The 19,518-nt window shown below is 44.4% G+C and overlaps 1 protein-coding gene across 1 annotated transcript in view; it reads right to left on the minus strand.

The window, feature by feature from the left end:
* LOC140203587 (serine/threonine-protein phosphatase 2A 65 kDa regulatory subunit A beta isoform-like) overlaps positions 1-19,518 on the minus strand; it is a 56,332-nt gene that overhangs the window by 13,615 nt on the left and 23,199 nt on the right. Inside the window, exons 9-13 of the mRNA XM_072269634.1 lie at positions 19,216-19,286; positions 18,167-18,301; positions 12,922-13,095; positions 5,583-5,643; positions 3,644-3,798 (exon numbers count right to left, since the gene is read on the minus strand). Of these exons, the coding sequence (XP_072125735.1) occupies positions 3,644-3,798; positions 5,583-5,643; positions 12,922-13,095; positions 18,167-18,301; positions 19,216-19,286 (596 nt within the window). The remainder of the gene's footprint in view (positions 1-3,643; positions 3,799-5,582; positions 5,644-12,921; positions 13,096-18,166; positions 18,302-19,215; positions 19,287-19,518) is intronic.

A 19,518-nucleotide genomic window follows, 5' to 3' on the forward strand; every position in this document is an offset into this window, starting at 1 on the left:
AGCCTGAAATTTCTCCCCGCGGAGTCCAGTGGCTGTTTGCGAGGGGCTAAAAGGCTGCATTTCCAGAGACGCCCAGTGAAAAGATGGTTTCAGAAGTAATGGCAATATATTTCCAAGTCCGGTTGGTGTGCAGCTTGCAGGTAATATTCCAATGTTTTGCTGTTCTTGGCTGTTTACATCAAGTTCAAGTTTAATTGTTATTCATAAATACCCATGAATACATCCAAACGAAACAGTGTTCTTTCAGGGTCAAGGTACAAAACACAGTACCAACAGTCATACACAGCACGTGGCACATATAGCAGTAAAATATAGTCACACAACAAATATAGTCCAAGTCCCTGAGTCCATGAATGTTGCAGCAGTCTGTAGTCGAACACATACATCCTGCCTTCTGCCAAGCAAACACTTTGGGGGAGAGGGACAGCACCAATGTTAGCTTAAACGCTGCGCTACACCACCTCCAGTGCCAGCTCTTGATGCCTCTCTCCTGGGTGGCTGCAAACAGGCTTGAGGCCACATCCGCTCACCCTGCAGGGGTGTCAGTCACCCCTGCTGCCAGCCCCTGTAGTCCGCAATAAATCAGAAGACCAGACTTGCAGCATTACACATTAACAATGCTCAACAGGGTTTTGCAATCACAAGAAAAGAGACTAAGACAATTGCTCGCTGCCAGTCTGCACGCCAACCACATTGCTGACTCTCTGACACAGGGAGCAGAACGATCTGCCCCAAGTCCAGCTTCTTCAGTTTCTACGCCGTTGGGGTAGGCCGCAGCACTCTTTAAGTGCTTAACTTCCAGCAGGGTCTTGAGATTGTAAAGAAATAAACAAAAGATAGTAACACGTTTGGCTGGCCCTGTAGAACCCGCCGCGCCCCAGCACACCGCCATCTTACCGGAAGTTCACCAGTAGAGGCTTGTGGATTAGTAAGGTGTGTCCCAGAATGTCCTCCTCCTCGATATTTCAGCAATAAATCAATATTACGGTGCCACGCCCACCACACCATTCACTGAGTGAATTGTTCAGCCATTCAACCCTCTCTATGACAGTAACAATATCACCCTCCTGTGAGCTCATTTGCTTTACTAGTAATGTTGCTTACACCTAAATAAATATAATCTTGCATTTCTTATCAGACTGAGGTTTGCTCTCCTTACTGGGCTTGCTTTGTTTCCCTTCGATATTTAACTCCACTGCCACCTCAACTGTAAATGTGGCCTGTGGCCCATCCCTATGAGTTTGAATCCCAGCGAGCACTCCCGCAGGCTGTTAGCCCTGTTTTGGTCCAGCCCGCGCAGGCATATCTTTCTGAGGTGTTCCTGCTGATCCAGAGGTCTAAATTTCAAAGTACATTGCTACCAAAGTATGAACTCCATATACAAGCAGGAGATTCGTCTTCTTGCAGGCAGCCATAAAACAAAGAAACACAAGAGAATCCATGGAAAAAGAAAGAATCCTACACAGCAAAGACCGTCAGACACGCAATGTGCCCAAAAAGAACAAATCGGGCAAACAAGAATAAAAAAATAGTAAACCAGTAAGAAACAGAACATGAACCGCAGGGTCGCCGAAATTAGGCCCACAGGCAGGGAGCCAGTTCAGATCAGTAGATGGCTGCAGGCCACAGCAAGGGAGTCAGTTCTGTGCTGAGAGAAGTGAAACCAGTCCAGGGGCCCAATGGTTGCAGTCCACAGCCAAGGAGCCAGTTCAGCATTTTATCTGAGCCAGGGTGTCAATGGTCGCAGGGCACAGCCAGCAAGTCAATTCAGTGCGGAGACAAGTGCTGACAGTGACAGTCGGTTCACTGCTGAGGTGTGTAAAGCCTCACAGAGAAGTTAGTCTTTCCCCCTGCGACTCTTTAAACTTTTTAACCTGGCTCGTTGTTGAAATCGACTGAACACCACTTCATTTTCCCCTCTCAGGCCACTCTCATCCAACCTGAAGTCCACTCCCAGCAATGGCCGCGGCCGCTGCACCTGCATTCTTGAGAGTCCAGCTTGCCAAATCCTTGAGGATACCGCAAAAACGCCAGGTCGTGCAGACCTCTCGACACCCTCCAGAACCTATCAAGCTCCACTTTAAATACACCAATTACTTGGCCTCCCATCGCCGCCTGTGGCGATGAATTCTGTAGACTCACCACGCTTCGGCTAAAGAAATTCTTCATCTCCGTTCTAAAGGGATATCCCTCTGTTCCAAAGGCTGTGCCCTCCAGTCCGAGACTCACCCACTTTAGAAACATCCATTTTATCTGGGCATTTCAACTGAATCTCTCCATCACCTTGTCCAAACTCCAGCAAAGCCCAGGCCCATCAAATAAATCCAGGGAAAGAAGTTAATTCCGCAACTGGAATGACTGTGGGGGCCTTTAAGTACACTTGTAAATTGAAACTAGTTGCGTCAAAAAACTTACAATTCCCTCAGCCAGATAATGTATAATGTCCATTTCAAGGTACTCAGATCTCTAAGCAAAAGACAGAGCCATAGTCCACTACAGCACGGAAACAGAGCCTTGTGAAATAAAACTTGAAAGCTGTAAGCCATCTGGTGGGTCAACAGGTCATTAAATCAGTTGTCCTTCAGCTAACACCATCAGTCCATTTCCACAGGGACGGTTAGGAACTCTGCTCCATGAAATCATAAAAAGTCTCACCCTCAACTCAATTTTTACTCCAGACACCTTGAAGATTAAACACAAAACACCACTACACCTCAGCAAATAACGCAAGCACAGAAGCTCGTATCAAGCAGATGTCAATATTGGAAGGAGCAGCTTTGGCAAAGTGTTAATTGATTTTTTGCAGAATCTAAACATTCACAAAGAATATATTAAAAGAACATTTCAAACAAATCCATATTATTTTTGTTAAATTCTTTATTCTTTAGTGTGTGTTCTAACTGTACGTTTTATTCATGAAATATTTTAGCAGCTTGTGAAGTGTAATGGAAGTATTGTCAAAGTTATACTCACGTTATGCAGAACAGAGTGGTCATTCTGCAATGGTAGTCGGAGTCACTAGCCATGGGCAAATACATTGTCAAAGCTATACTCACGTTAATGCAGAAGAGGGTGGTCATTCTGTGAAGGTAGTTGGGGTCACTGGCCTTGGGCAAGTACATTGTCAAAGCTATACTCACGTTAATGCAGAACAGGGTGGTCATTCTGTGATGGTAGTTGGGGTCACTGGCCATGGGCAAGTACATTGTCAAAGCTATACTCACGTTAATGCAGAACAGGGTGGTCATTCTGTGATGGTAGTTGGGGTCACTGGCCATGGGCAAGTACATTTTCAAAGCTATACTCACGTTAATGCAGAACAGGGTGGTCATTCTGTGATGGTAGTTGGGGTCACTGGCCATTGCAAGTACATTGTCAAAGCTATACTCACGTTAATGCAGAACAGGTTGGTCATTCTGTGAAGGTAGTTGGGGTCACTGGCCATGGGCAAGTACATTGTCAAAGCTATACTCACGTTAATGCAGAACAGGGTGGTCATTCTGTGATGGTAGTTAGGGTCACTGGCCATGGGCAAGTACATTGTCAAAGCTATATTCACGTTAATGCAGAACAGGGTGGTCATTCTGTGAAGGTAGTTGGGGTCACTGGCCATGGGCAAGTACATTGTCAAAGCTATACTCACGTTAATGCAGAAGAGGGTGGTCATTCTGTGATGGTAGTTGGGGTCACTGGCCATGGCAAGTACTTTCGGCACAATGGTGGATTCTGCCCAGTCTTTGCCAAACTTCTCCACCAACTTGGTCAAGTTGTTGGTCGCGGCCTCGCGAATGGCGTACACTGCAAGACAGCATTGACAGGTCAAGAAATGATCTGATCGCTGCTACTACTTGATTTTCAAATATGTACCTTGCTGATAAAATACAAAGTTCCGAAATGAAATGCTCGTACCACCTTCTTCAAAGTGTCAACCTGTTCCATACCAAGTTACACACAGTGGAGGAAATTATGCACTTGGAAAGTAGCATTTTAATATACTTATTTATCATTGATTATTTATTGAGATACAGCGTGGAACAGGCCCTTCTTGCCCTGCGAGCCACCCCCGATTAACCCTAGCCTAATTACAGGACAATTTACAATGTCCAGTTAACCTACCAACCAGTAGGTCTCTGGGAGGAAACAGGAGCGCCCGGAGGAAACCCACGCAGTCAAGCTGAGAACGTATAAACTCCTCACAGGTGGCAGTGGGAATCGAACCCAATTGCAAAGTGTTGCGCTAACCAGACGCCACTGTGTTGCCCCATTAGATACTTAAAAAATACTTCGAATAGATTACCATTATTTATTACTTAGTAGTCTGATTGGTCATTGTAAACTGTCCTGTGATGAGGCGAGGGTTAAATCGGCCGGTTGCTGGGCAGTGCGTCTTGTTGGGCCTGTTCCATGCTATTCTCGAATAATTAAATAAATAAATGTATCGGTCAAAGTCAAGTCTGTTTCTTGTTGCCATGTGTACAAGAGTACGACAAGATTGCTTGCAGCAGTAATAACTGGGGGGGAGGGGGGCGCCGGTGTTTGAACTATGATGGTATTGGACATTGGGCAGGAACCTGGGAGTAAAAACTGGGATGAACACACTCAGAAATACACAATTGAAATGTGGAAGTCATTTTGGGCTTCACTTGGATGAGGCTCTGCAGAGTTTTGTCCCACTGAGACAGGGAAAGAACAGAAGGGTGAAGGAGCCATGCTTGACAAGAGATGTGCAACAGCTAGTCTAGAAGCGTAGGATGCAAAGATCAGCCTGGGCTCCAGAGGGTTACAATGTGGCCAGGGAGGGAGTGAAGAATGGACTTCGGAGAACTAGGAGGGGCCACGAGAAGGACTTGGCGAGTTGGATTCAGAAGAACAAACTTGAAGAACAGGAGGATGGCCAGAGTGAGAGTCTGGGCCGGCCAGAGCTAAAAGAGGCAAAATGTTTGGAGTCAGTGGACTTTGGGGGAGATCCGCAATGAATACTTTTCTTTAGTAATCACCAGTGAGAGGGACCTTGATGCTTGCGAGAGCAGTGATATGCTGCAACATGTTGACATTGAGAAAGAGGATGTTCTGGAATTTTGAAAAGCCCTAGGATAGATAAGTCCCCGGGGCCAGATGTGATATACCCCAGGGTTACTACGAGAAGCAAGGGAAGAGATTGCTGCACCTTTAGTGACGATCTGGGCATCCTCACTGGCCAGTCCTCACCGGAGGAAGTACCAGATGATTGGAAGTTGGCAAATGTTATTTCCTTGTTCAGGAAAGAGAGTAGGGATGACCCTGGGAATTATAGACCAGTCAGTTTTACTTCACCAGTGGGCAAATTACAGGAGAAGATTCCTACAGACAGGATTTACAAGAAGCATAGTCTGATTCGGGAGAGTCAGCATGGCTTTGTGAGGGGCATGTCGTGTCTTGAGCCTGACCCAATCCTTTGAGGATGTGACAAAGCACGATGAAGGATTTTTGGTTAGGCACCTGGCAGGCTCACTCAGCATCATGGAAGCACCAGTAAGATGACATGGACAACTTTGAAGGACTTTCGTTCAACAAAAGTAACGATTCATCAAGGCTATACTCACCGCGATCCACCAGCCACGTCATGCACAAGCAGTTCAACTTCTCATCAAAAAACTCCACTCCCTAAACAGGTTTTGACAGAAGAAAGAATGTTGATAAAATAACCCCTCGAATTTCTAGTAGAACATGCCAACTTGCCACATTTGCATTCTAGCCGTCTTCAACTTTCGCTACTTACCAGTACAGTTTGCTAACTCCTTTGAGCCAATGGTGAAGGGGTCACACAAGAAAGACTGGCAACATGCTCTAATAAACTGCACAAAACTAGATTGTGCCGTGGCAGAAGGCTACACAGAAGATACCCTATCTAAGGTACTTGCATCTAGTATTTTGACTATCCTTAATTAATTTCTTTGTGTCAATACCAGGACTATGATCCATGAAAAATAGGAAAAATCTTAAAAGTGTCCGATGGTTTAATGCAGACAGTAAGAACGTTACTAACCACTATCGGTGGCGTAGCAGTTGGCGTGACACTATTACAGCTTGGGAATTCTGATGTCACCTATAAGGAGCCAGTAAATTTTCCCTGCGGAACGTGCGGGTTTCCTCTCACAATCCAAAGACGCACCAGTTGGGAGGTTAATTCATCACTGTTACCTGTCCCTGTTTAGGCTAGGGTTGGATCAGAGATTGCTGGGCAGCACGGTTCAAAGGGCGGGAAGGGCCTTATTCCTCAGTGTACCTTTAAATAAATAACCCAGTGAATCCTATGCTACCACATCCACAGCAGGATGTTATTTCAACTTCACGATTTAAACGTAATTATGCATGTGCTGGATTATTTAGATTACAGATCCCACACTCCTGACCCGCACAGTATCTCTCTTCGACATGACAGTGCACCATTCTACATTCACGTCTCCCATGTGGTTAATACATTCCACTTTCTACATTCAGTCACTGGGAACAAGTTAGCCTTTGCATAATTCTCAGGTTACTTTGCTTCATATCCAGCACAGCTAATAATTCCCAGGGTAACCACGTGGCTGAGTCGTCCAACCACAAGCTCTGCCCGTGACTCTGACTCAGACCTTGACAACTCTTTACCATAGAAAGTACAGCACAGAAACAGGCCCTTTGGCCCTTCTTGGATGTGCCAAACCATTTTCTGCCTAGTCCCACTGACCTGCACAAGGACCATATCCCTCCATACACCTCCCATCCATGTATCTGTCCAATTTATTCTTAAATATTAAAAAAGAACCCATATTTACCACCTCGTCTGGCAGCTCATTCCATACTCTCACCACTGTCTGTGTGAAGAAGCCCCCACCAATGTTCCCTTTAAACATTACCCCCCCTCACCTTTAACCCATGTCCTCTGGTTTTTTTCTCCCCTTGCCTCAGTGGAAAAAGCCTGCTTGCATTCACTCTATCTATACCCATCATAATTTTATATACCTCTATCAAATCTCCCCTCGTTCTTCTACGCTCCAGGGAATAGTCCTAACCTATTCAACCTTTCTCTGTAACTGAGTTTCTCAAGTCCTGGCAACATCCTTGTAAACCTTCTCTGCACTCTTTCAACCTTATTTATATCCTTCCTGTAATTTGGTGACCAAAACTGAACACAATATTCCAGATTCGGCCGCACCAATGCCTTATACAACCTCATCATAACATTCCAGCTCTTAATAATTTGATTAATAAAGGCCAATGTACCAAAAGCTCTCTTTACGACCCTATCTACCTGTGACACTACTTTTAGGGAATTTTCTATCTGTATTCCCAGATCCCTCTGTTCCACTGCACTCCTCAGTGCCTTACTATTAACCCTGTATGTTCTACCTTGGTTTGTCCTTCCAACATGCAATACCTCACACTTGTCTGTATTAAACTCCATCTGCCATTTTTCAGCCCATTTTTCCAGCTGGTTCAAGTCCCTCTGCAGGCTCTGGAAACCTTCCTCACTGTCTACTACACCTCCAATCTTTGTGTCATCAGCAAATTTGCTGATCCAATTTACCACATTATCATCCAGATCATTGATATAGATGACAAATAACAATGGACCCAGCACTGATCCCTGTGGCACACCACTAGTCACAGGCCTCCACTCAGAGAAGTTATTCTCTACTACCACTCTTTGGCTTCTTCCATTGAGCCAATGTCTAATCCAATTTACCACCTCTCGATGTATACCTAGCAATTGAATTTTCCTAACTAACCTCCCATGCGGGACCTTGTCAAAGGCCTTACTGAAGAAAATCTACTTTGTGTTTGCACACCGAAACTGAGAGCGATTTGCTTCCTTAAAACCAAATACATACTAAATCCGGTATGATACAGGAGAGCTTAAGTAAGCTACAGAGAGTTATAAAATTAGTCAGCTCCATCGTGTGCTCCAGCCTCCATATTATCCAGGACATCTTCAAGGAGCGGTGCCTCAAAAAGACAGTGTCCATCATTAAGGGCCCCACCAGCCTCTTCTCATTGCTACTACCAGAAAGGAGGGACAATTTGTCTGAAGACACACACTCACTGATTCAGGAACAGCTTCCTCCCCTTTGCCATACGATTTTTGAGTGGACACCGAACCCATGAACACTACCTCACTACTCCTGCTAGTTACCGACACAGAGGAGGAATCTACAACAACCAGTTTACAACCAGCACGTCTTTGGGATGGAGGAGGAAATCGGAGCACCTGGCAGAAACAGAGATGAGGAGTGATTTCTTCAGCCAGAGGGTGGTGAATCTGTGGAATTTTTTTCCATGAACAACCGTGGAGGCCAAGATATTGGGTATAATTAAAATGGAGGCTGACAGGCTCCTCATTAATCAGGGTGTGAAAGGATATGTGGAGAAGGCAGGAGAATAGGGTTGAGAGGGATCACAAATCAGCCATGGTGGAATGTTGGAGCAGACTCAATGGGCTGAATGGACTAATTCTGCTCTCAAGGTCATTTGCTTCCAAACAATTGGTTTATTGATCATTACAGAATATCTCTCTGGTGCTTCCCTCTCCCTTCCCCTTTTCCCAATCAAAGATTCAAAGGTTCACTTATTTTTCTTCAAACATCTCTTTATTGCTTTTACAGAATGAAAAGTAAACACATTCGATCATCCATAGGTTTGAAAGTGCAACAAGGTTAAAGAAAAAGGGAAAAATAAAATACATCAGAAATAAAAGGAAAAACAACGCACAAAAAAAGCAAACACCCGGCCATTAAAAACAAGCTGTCAATTCAATTTGTTACTTTCATCATCCCAAATATTGTTCTCCAGAAACTTGTAGAAAATATCCCAAATTTCCCGACATTTGCCAAGTTTGTTTTTCTGTGATGTAGTTGATCTTTTCTAGAGCAAGATACGAAGTCACTCCTTTCAGCCATTGTGAAAGTCCACTGGTTGTGGGTTTCTTCCATGAATAGGCTATGCAACGTCTGGCTTTCAAAAAACAAATATTAAGCAGAGACCTTGCACTTTTGGAGGTTACAAAGTCCTTTGGATAAATGTTCAGAATACATAATTTAGGATCAAGGAGCACCTTTTTTCCAATAATCTGACTAATCAAATCCAGCACCTTCTTCCAGAAGCAGATTATCTGGGGGCACTCGCACATACAATGGAACAGAGACCCCTTTTAGTGATTACATTTAAAGCATGTGTCTGGAATGTTGGGGTTAAAGTGACGAAACCTGACTGGAGTAATGTACTGTCTGGTTATCCGCTTAGAATGAGTGTTCACTGACTGGGTTTGAACGAAGGAACAAGCTTCTGACCACTCTTTTTCTGACAGATTCTCATGCAAATCAGTTCTCCATGCTTGTAGCATGTTGTTTGATGACTCTTTGCATTTACTTGCAAACAATTTGTATGTAGCCCCCTGGTAAGCCTAGACTCGCTCAGCTCGCTTTCGTCTAGGGGGAGCAGCTTTCAGCCCCGCCAAACGGGGAGATCAAGTTTGTGTGGATGCTGTGTGATGTACCCCACACCGCCAATTAACAGACAGTACGCCATATGCGATTAAATGATTACACTTTATAAGTATTTCTTGGTGATGGGTTAGTAGAAACAAATAGAATAAAGGTGCCAAGTCAGTAACTATCAGTTCGGTGCACACTCGTTGGAGCTCTTACAGAACCGGGTCCCCCTTCCTCCAATCAATGTCCTCTGAACTCCGCCAACTCACGAATGGGACCACCCTCGGTGATCCACCAAACACTCCACACGAGTCTGTCCTCGCCTCCTATCCTCGCTGAAGACCCTGGGCCTCGGACTCCCGCTCAGGGTCCGTGCCGTTGCCCAGCTTACGGCATCTCTCTCCTCGCGTCTCCTCTCTCTGTCCCCATCACGCCTTCTGCCCAAAGCCCACGAAAAAGAATAGCTTACAGACACACAAGAAAGAATACCATCTATCCCAATTGGTTAGCAAATGAATACAATTCCTGTATCAGTAATTATAACCCAAACAAGTTGCTATAGAGAACCACTGTCTCAGCAGTTAATAGTACAGAGAAGCCATTTTATTAGCCTTAGCAAGTAACATAAAAGAAGAAACCCTTACATGTATAATTCAGACACTTGTCCCCTAGCTTCAGATAATTTCAGAGTGATGTCTTCTAGGGTAAATAAAGGAGGGAGCTTCAAACTGTAACTTTGCCTGGACATAATAAAACTTTGCAACTAAAGGCATTTAAAAAAGTGTTTTGTTGGAATTCCATATGTGGCCTTGAGTTCTTCAAAAGACATAAATGAATTGCCATTATAAAGACCAGACACCTTAGCTATGCCTCGGGGCGGCCAAGTTTTAAAACTGGGATCCGCTCTGCCGGGCTGGAGCTATCATTACCAAAGATAGGAGTAAACTGGGATAACTGTGATGTCTCACCCATTTCCGCAAGAGCATCGTGCCAAATCATTATTGTATTTTTTAAGAAAGGGATTTTAGATTGTGTGACCAGGTTTTTCTTATTTGCTGAATACATATATAGTTCTAGAGGGATATTGATCAACTGGGATTCCATTGAGACCCAAGGAGGGGAGTGATCCTTAACAAAATAAAACATTCCTGCTCTAATTTGGGCCGCCCAGAAATACCATATAAGATTTGGTAGCTGTAAGCCACCTCTATCATACGGCAGATATAACAGGGAAAGCCTGAGTCTTGGACATCTATTATTCCAGATGAAATTAGAAAAACATTTCTTTAATAAATAAAAGAAAGAGTAAATAAGTACATAGGGATTGGATAATTATGTCTGCGGGCAGGAGCAAGCATGAACAAATTAGGATATAAACACCTGCAATGGTTGATACTTAGGCTTACATACAACATTTTGGACCAGTGGAAATGGTCCAGAAGGGTTATATGGAAACTATTATTACCATTTTTCTTAACAACTAATTCCATTACTTAGCCTAATTGGTTAGATTTACCACAGTACATAATTATCTATTTAAATGTTTATTTTCCTTTTATATCATCTCAATGTGTACTTAAGAATGTATAAATAATTGTAGTTTTATACATATAAAAAAATGGAAAAGGTTATATGTGTGAAAAAAGTACATGATATTTGTGAATTCCTTATCCAAATAAAAATAAAATTAAAAAAAAATAAATAAAAGAAAGATGATGGAGGAGAAAGTGGGATAGATTGGAAAAGGTACAGGAACTTCAGTAAAATTGACATTTTTAGAACGTTTATGCGTCCAATCAAATTTATGAGCAATTTCGTCCATCTGTTTGTAAGTTGAGTAACTGAGTCTGTGAGAGGGTTATAATTAGTTGGGATAATTTTACCAATAGTAGGAGTAATTTTAACACCCAAATAGGTAAACCCTGTTCTGACAAAATTACGTCATCCATGTACAGGGCTATGCGATGTTCTACATCTCCTATAGTTATTCCTGCTATGTTAGCCTGTTTTCAAATTGCCATAGCAAGTGGCGCAATGGCCAGGATAAACAGGAGGGGAGATCCCTGTCTTGTTCCCCGTTGGAGTTTAAAAGATGCCGAAAAAAGCAGGTTAGTTAAAACTTCAGCCTGTGGGTTAGAATACAGAAGCTGTATCTTAGAAATCTTCCCCCTATTCCACTCCACTCTGTCGAAGGCTTTCTCGGCATCCAATGACAGAATAGCGCTATCAGAGCTTCCAGATTTTTCATAAAGTATATTAAGCACTCTTCGAATGTTGTGGAAGCCCTGCCTTCCCTTACAAACCCATTTTGGTCAGGGTGGACCATTTTTGGCAAGAGTGGCACCAGCCTCCTAACTAATCCCTTACAGAGAATTTTGAGATCATTGTTCAGATGTGAGATTGACCTATAAGATCCACAAAGGGATGGTGGTTTTCCAGGTTTTAACAGTAGTGTGATTGCTGCTATATTAAGAGAGGAGGGAAGGGATCCATTGTCAAATGACTCCTGATACATATCAAGCAGAGGTGGTATTAGTTTAGTCTTAAAGATTTTATATATTTCAATCGGAATTTCCATTGGGCCCAGGAGTTTTCCCTCCCTTCATGTTAGTTATAGCTGCAGACAATTCTTTAGCCTCTAAGTTAAACTCCAGTGAGGTCAAGGACGTTTCATCTCGGGGTATAAATTGTAACAAGTCGAGAAATTCCTTTTGTATTTGTGGAGCTGAATCTGAATATTCTGAGCTGTACAGATCTTGGTAAAATCTCAAAAAGATATTGTTTATTTCCTCTGCGACAACCGTTGTCACCCCCTCATCTGATTGTATGGAGTTTATTGCCCTTTCTGTTTGTGTCTGTTTGATGTGCAGGCCAAACGTTCACTTATTATCATGTACAACTCTGAGATTTGTCTTCCCCAGATAGCCATGAAACAAAGAAAAAACATGAAAGTCATTGAATGGCATCCTGATCATCAGCCCCCCCCCAAAACCACCCCTCCCTCCACACAGAAAATGGAACAGCAACAACCCCAGCCCACCCCCCACACAAAAACTAACAGAACATTTTACCCCGAAACACCCTCCCCTCGCACAACAAAATGAAAAGAAGCAGACAATATAAAAACAGAATATAAAATCCCTAAGTCTGACAAAGTCCGCAGTCCTTAAACAGGGGTCTAAACCTGATTGTCTAAACCAGAGGTTTCCACCCCTACTTGGTTAATGGTCAATTAAAAAAAAGGTTGGGAGCCCCGAGTCTAAAGTAAGACTACCCATGTCAGTGGGCTACAAGTATAATTGTTACTATCGCACATTTGCTTCTGGTGCAAAAGGAAAGAAGATGTTCAAAGTTATTTCCGTCTTTAAACTAAAGTATCAATTTGATATGGGCAATCATTTCCATTCTGCAAATCATCCATATGGAAGCATTGCTAATAGACTATAAAAACATTTTAGAATAAACCACCCACCAGCAGCCCTGCAAGCAGAGGCATGTACTCGATTATCGCAAGGCGCACTCTCCATTTGGCATCTTCTGCTAATTCTACAATGGCTGGCAGGAGAGACTGTGCTAACTGGTGAATTCCAACAACTTCATTCACGCAGTCCAGATTGGAGATAATGTTCAAACGGACCTCAGGGCACTAGGAAGGAAAGGCAATTTTCTGAGTACAGCAAAGGTGAAAAACATTCATACTGCGAACGCTGTCTGACAAACACACTGGCGCTCCCCAGACTCTCTGCTTTCAAAGTATCATCTTGGACATTTATGAAATATTAATCCCACAAAAGAAATATGAATGCCACTTTCACACTTACAGAACTTAGGCACATGCACATCTAGCCAGGGTGCCAATGACTTTTGCACAGAACTGTACTTGCCAACGTGCAGTGGAGAGCAAGTTTGTAAATCTGGCGGGAGCACAGGATGTTGGGAATGGTGAGAGTGGAGCACCCACGGGAGGGGTATGAGAGAGGTGGCTGAGGTGGACTGCCAGGGGCAGGAGGTGTGGTGCGAGTGCAGACACACTCAGCCCTGAGAACACAAGCAAGGGCATTTGTTTCCAAACAATTGGTCTATTGGTCATTACAGAATGTCTCTCTGGTGCTTCCCGCTCCCTTCCCCCTTTTCCCAACCAAAGAGTCAAAGGTTTGTTTATGATCAAAGCACATATCCAAATACAACCCTGAAATTTGTCTTCTCCAGATAGCCACGAAGCAAAGAAAGAAGATGAAAGTCACTCAGAGAGAAGCATGAAACCTACACCTCCCCAGCCCTGGTACAAAAAATAATGGCATCCTGATCATCTGATCCCCAAAACTACCCCTCCCGCCACACACAAAATGGAATAGCAACAGCGACCCCCCCCAATCCATCCCCCGCACGAAAAACTAACAGAGCATTTTACCCCCAAACACCCTCCCCTCACACAACAAAACGAAAAGAATAAGGCGATGAAAAAAACAGAATATAAAAACCCTAAATCTGAAAAAGTCCACAGTCCATAAACACAAATGCAGAACCACGATATCATCCTACGCTATCACCGACATTCACCAAAAGAGGGGGACAGGGACACAACTCCCCTCTCCCTGCCCCCTTCCCACTCTCAGTCCACATCAGAGACCCATATCAGACATCTGCGAGGTTTATCATCACTCACAGATGTCAAGAAATTTGATTGTTTTTTGCGGCAGCAGCAGCACAGTGCAGTATATAAGAATTACTACAGGACCGTGCAAAACTCAGACACCCTAGCTATATACACCAGCCTAAGACTTTTGCACAGTACTATACATTATGGTCCAAGTTATGGTCACACGAGCAGTATGCCAGAAATTCGAGAGTCAGTTAGCAGAAGTGAGTGCAGTTGCTTTTATTAAGGAGAAGGTGCTTGGGAAGCTGAAAGTTTTGAAGGTAGTCAAGTCACCTGGACTAGATGGGCTACACCGCAGGGTTCTGAAAGAGGCAGCTGTAGAGATTGGGGAGGCATTAGTAATAATCTTTCAAGAGTCATTAGAATCTGGAATGGTTCCAGAGGACTGGAAATTTCCAAATGTCACTTCACTCTGAAGGGAGGGAGGCAAAAGACATGAAACTATAGGCCCTTCAGCCTGACTTCAGTGGTTGGGAAAATGTTGGGAGTCCATTATTAAGGACGAGGCTCCCAGTACTTGGAGGTGCATGGTTTCCTTAAGGGGAAATTACAGGCAGGATAGAGAAAGGAGGGTCAGTGGATGTTGTTTACTTGGAGTTTGACAAGATGCCGCACATGAGACGCCTTAACAAGTTAAGAGCCCATGGTATTACAGAAGATATCCTAGTAAAGATAGAAGATTGCCTGACTGACGGGAAGCAAAGAGTTGCAAATGAAAGGGGCCTTTTCTGGTTGACTGCAGGTGACCATTAGTGTTCCACAGGGGTCGGTATTGTGACCGTTTCTTTTCAAGCAGATGTCAATGATCTGGACAACGGAATTGATGGCTTGGTGGTCACATTTGTGGATGATACCAAGATAGGTGGAGGGGCAGAGAGTCTGTAGAAGGACTTGATAGATTGGGAGAATAGCAAGGCAGTGGCAGTTGGAATATACTGCACTGACCGAAAGTGTTTCTGGTAGGTAGGATTCCTCAGCCTTGGGCGGCAGCCCGCTTAGGAGAGGGAAAACCCTGATTTTAAACCTCCACTGCCTTGCAGTCATGCCCACCCATGGGAAAGGCTTTGGGGGTAAACCCCTAAGGCAGTTTGATGTTGTTTACAGCTTCACTCCGGCAACCTCTGCGATGACACTGGTGCCGAGCTGTATTGGCGCTTGCCCTTCCCTTCGACAACATGAGTGATGTGGAGAGGGGGAGCCTGCTGCATGGGAAGAGCCGGTCCTTCAAACCTTCCTGCCCAGGAGAGGACACAGTCCACCAGAGGCACAAACCCATCATCCCCGGGATCGAAGGGTGCCTACTACCAGAAACGTATGGCCATGCACTTTGGTAGAAGGAGTAAAGACGTGTACTATTTTCCAAATGGGCAGAAAATTCAGAAATCAGACGTGCAAAGGAAATTGGGAGACCTCGTGCAGGGTTCCCTAAACGTTATCTTGCAGGCTGAGTTGGTGGTACGGAAAGAAAATGGAATGTTGGCATTCATTTTGAGAGGACTAGAAAAGATATAAGGGTAATGCTGAAGCTTTATAAGGCATTGGTCAGAACGCAGTTGGGGGTATAGTGAGCAGCTTTGGGCCCTTTATCTAAGATGTGCTGATATTAGAGAGGGTTCACGAGTATGATCCTGGGAATGAAACATACAGGAGGAGTGCTTGAGGGCTCCGGCTCTGTCCTCGATGGAGTTCAGACGGGAAGGAAGAGGGGTGAATCTCATTGAAACTTATGGAATATTAAGAGGCCTAGAACAGAGAGGAGGTTTCCTGTGACCAGAGGGCACAGCCTCAGAATAGAGGGACGTCCATTTAGAACAGAGCTGAGAGGAAATTTCTTCAGGAAAGGGCGGTGGATCTGTGGAATCCATCAACGCTGAAGGCTGTGGAGGACGAGTCATTGGGTATACCTAACGTGGAGGGTGACAGGTTCTTGATTAGTCAGGGTGTTAAAGGTTACGGGGGAGAAGGCAGGAGAATGGGGCCGAGAGGGTAATAAGCCAGCCATGATGGAATGGCTAAGCAGACACGATGGGCTGAGTGGCCTAATTCTGTTCCTGAGTCTTAATTTATTGTCCGTTCACTCTCCCTGAGTGCAGGCGAGCTCCTCGGGAGGGCCATGGGAGGAAACAACGGTCATTTTGTGAAAAGCTGCATTTCACAAAAGAAAAACACTTGAATTTCTGCGTTTGAGAAATCTTTCTGCACCTTTGGCATAAATAGATGCAAGATACTAATTACTATTAAATTATCCAACAGTTCAAATCATGATTCGGCAGGCTTTTTTCTTGATTTCATTTCAAACTAACAAATAATTCAAGGCTTGAATTAACAGCTGCCAATTTGAAGATGTACACTTTGAATCTGTCAGCTGTGCCTGGAAAATCGAGGCATTTCTGACATTTGGGGAATCTTTTCGGGTGTAGCACATGAAGGGAATCAAGTCTGCAGACATTGGAAATCCAGAGCAATTCACCCAAAACGCTGGAGGAACTCAGCAGCTCAGGCAGCATCTATGGGAATGAGTAAACAGTCGGTGTTTCAGGCCGAGGCCTTTTATCGGGACTGTAAAGGGAGGCAGAAGATGCTAGGATATAAAGGTGAGGAGAGGGGAAGGAGGCCAGCTGGAAGGTGTTAGGTGAAGACAGGTGGGTGGGAAAGGTCAATGGCTGGAGAAGAAAGAATCTGAGAGAGGAGAGGAGAAGAGAGTGGACCACAGGAGAGATGGAAGGAGGTGGGGACCCAGAGAGAAGTAATAGACAGGTGAGAAGTAAAAGCTCAGAGTGGGGAATTGAGGAAAGAGAGGAGAGGGGAGAGATTTTTTTTACATTTTTAAAAATAATCTTAATTCTGTAAAAATAATGAAAATTTCCATATAAATTAAAAAATCCAGAATTTGCACATGCAACAGTTTTGTTTAAGTTCACGCCAAAATAAACAAGGAACTTGATGGATGGAGAAATAACAGCTCCATCACACCATTAACCGATTCATCTTTAATCCAATATGCACTCAGATTACAAACCAGCTCACATCACTGCTTCTAAAGAACGCACTGCACATTTGCTCTTATCTGAAGCTCTCAAACTAAAAGAACAGTTCGAGAGACTCCGGTGGAAGAAACAGTTGTTATTCCATTCATGATTCATAAAAGCATAAGAAATCGGAGCAGGAGTAGGCCATCCGGCCCATCAAGCCTGCCCCGCCATTCAGTAAGATCATGGCTGACCTGTCCATAAACTCAGCTTCATCTACCTGCCTTTTCCCCATAACCCTTAATTCCCCTACTATCTATCCTCTCCAGCCCTTTACCTTTCCCACCCATCACCTGCCTTCAACTCCCCTCCCCTACACACCAACCTTTCCCATCACCTGGTCTACCTATCACCTACCAGCTTGTACTCCCCCCATCCTCCCAACCTTCTTATTCTGGTGCCTTCCCCCTTCCTTTCCAGTCCTGACGAAGGGTGTCAGCCCAAGGGTTCATTCCCCTCCATAGATGCTGCCTGACCTGCTGAGTTCCTCCAGCATTGTGTGTGTGTGTATGTGTGTGTGCACGCGTGTGGCTGTGGATTGCCAGCATCTGCAGAATCTGTGATTATAACACTTTAGAATGCTGGACATCACCGCACAGCTTCAAGCAAACGGCAGTTACAATGTTTGTCAACAGGAAAGAAAGCAGATGAACATGGGCCAACTGCTGTCCCCTTCCAGGAATCGATATCAGTGAGAGTAAAAGCCTAGACACATCAGTCTGTGTTGCAACACGTCCCATTCTGGCACACTTATCCAGATACCTGTATCTTGTGGTGGAGCATGGACTGCTCGTCACCTTCAGCAGATGTACAAGTTCCAGAGACGACAACCAACTTTTTGATCGCCTGATGAACAATAAGCGACCTTTCCTCAGCACTCTGGACTTGACAACAGCTTCCAAACAGCACACAGAAGAAAGCTCTCCATTGGTGTTTGCCTGATTTCGGTAGGCTAATCAAATATTATCCACCATGGCCACCAGTCACGCAAGGGGTATGTTAAAGTTTGTACTTCATGATAAAATTACCTTATCTTTGAGCTGAGCCAAGACCAGGGGAAGCAGGTGCTCAACAGTGCTGTCCTTGCCCAGGATGGTGGACAAGCCCATAATAACAGAGGCCAGAGCTGACTTCACGTGTTGATTGGTGTCAGACACAAGTTCCTGGAAAAGAAACACAAAAAATGATCAAATGAAAACCCAGACAGGTATCTCAGTCAACACGCACAAAATGCTAGAGGAACTCAGCAGGCCAGGCAGCACCTACAGAAGCGTCGACTGTACTGTTCCCCATAGAAGCTGCCTGGCCTGCTGAGTCCCTTCAGCATTTTGTGTGTGTTGCTCGGATTTCCAGCATCTGCAGATTTTCTCTTGTTTGTCATTAGATATCTCAGTCATGATGCCATCCTGCTCCACGTTCTTATGATCCACCTGGTCAGTCATGGATCATTCTTAAATAATTTCTTTTACAGTTTGATATTCTAGTTTATATAAATCATGGAACAGAACCGGCCCCATAACCCACAATGTTATACTTAAATTCCTAATCAAGTGGGCAATCTAATCTACACGATGTCCATATTCTTCCGTTTTCCTCACATTCGTGTGCTTATCTAAACGTCATTAAAAGTCCCCGATATACCTGCCTCTACCATCACTCCATGCAGCCAACACCATGTTAAAAAACCAGCAACACACACAAGATGCTGGAGGAACTCAGCAGGCCAGGCAGCACCTATGGAGAAAAGGACAGTCGACATTTCAGTCCAAAACCCTTCGGCAGAACTCAGCCCTTTGGGAGAGGGGGAGGGAGCAGGAGAGGGGGATGGGGAGGGAGTGGGAGAGGGGGATGGGACAGGAGAGGAGAATGGGACGGGAGAGGGGGCAAGATGTGACTTGTGCTTGGACACTGAGCTTTTCCAGTTACAAGCAGTTCACACTGATAAATGGTGCCTGAATCCTCGTTTCAGACCCACCCAAAATACTGAGGGACTTTTTCCTGAAGTGAATGAGATGAGTTGCTACATTAATTTTAGATAGACTGTATAACCAGCCAAGAATTTGAGAAGGCATATTACCTTAACATACGGCAAGATGTGACATATTATGACAGTCTCCCTGCAATCTACTGGCAAGTTTTCACAGAAATCTGCAAGATAGAGTACTGCATGTTAGAGAGTTATTCTCAAACAAAACAATGGAGTCAGAGAAAAGTACAGCACAGAAATAGGCCCTTCAGCCCATCTATTCTGTGCCGATCCATTTAAATTGCCTACTCCCATCAACCTGCATCTGGACCATAGCCCTCAATACCACTACCATCTGCGTACCCATCCAAACTTCTCTTAAACGTTGAAATCGAGCTTGCACGCACCACTTGC

Source organism: Mobula birostris, chromosome 10 (genome assembly GCF_030028105.1).
Source record: "Mobula birostris isolate sMobBir1 chromosome 10, sMobBir1.hap1, whole genome shotgun sequence".
NCBI classification, from domain to species: Eukaryota; Metazoa; Chordata; class Chondrichthyes; order Myliobatiformes; family Myliobatidae; genus Mobula; species Mobula birostris.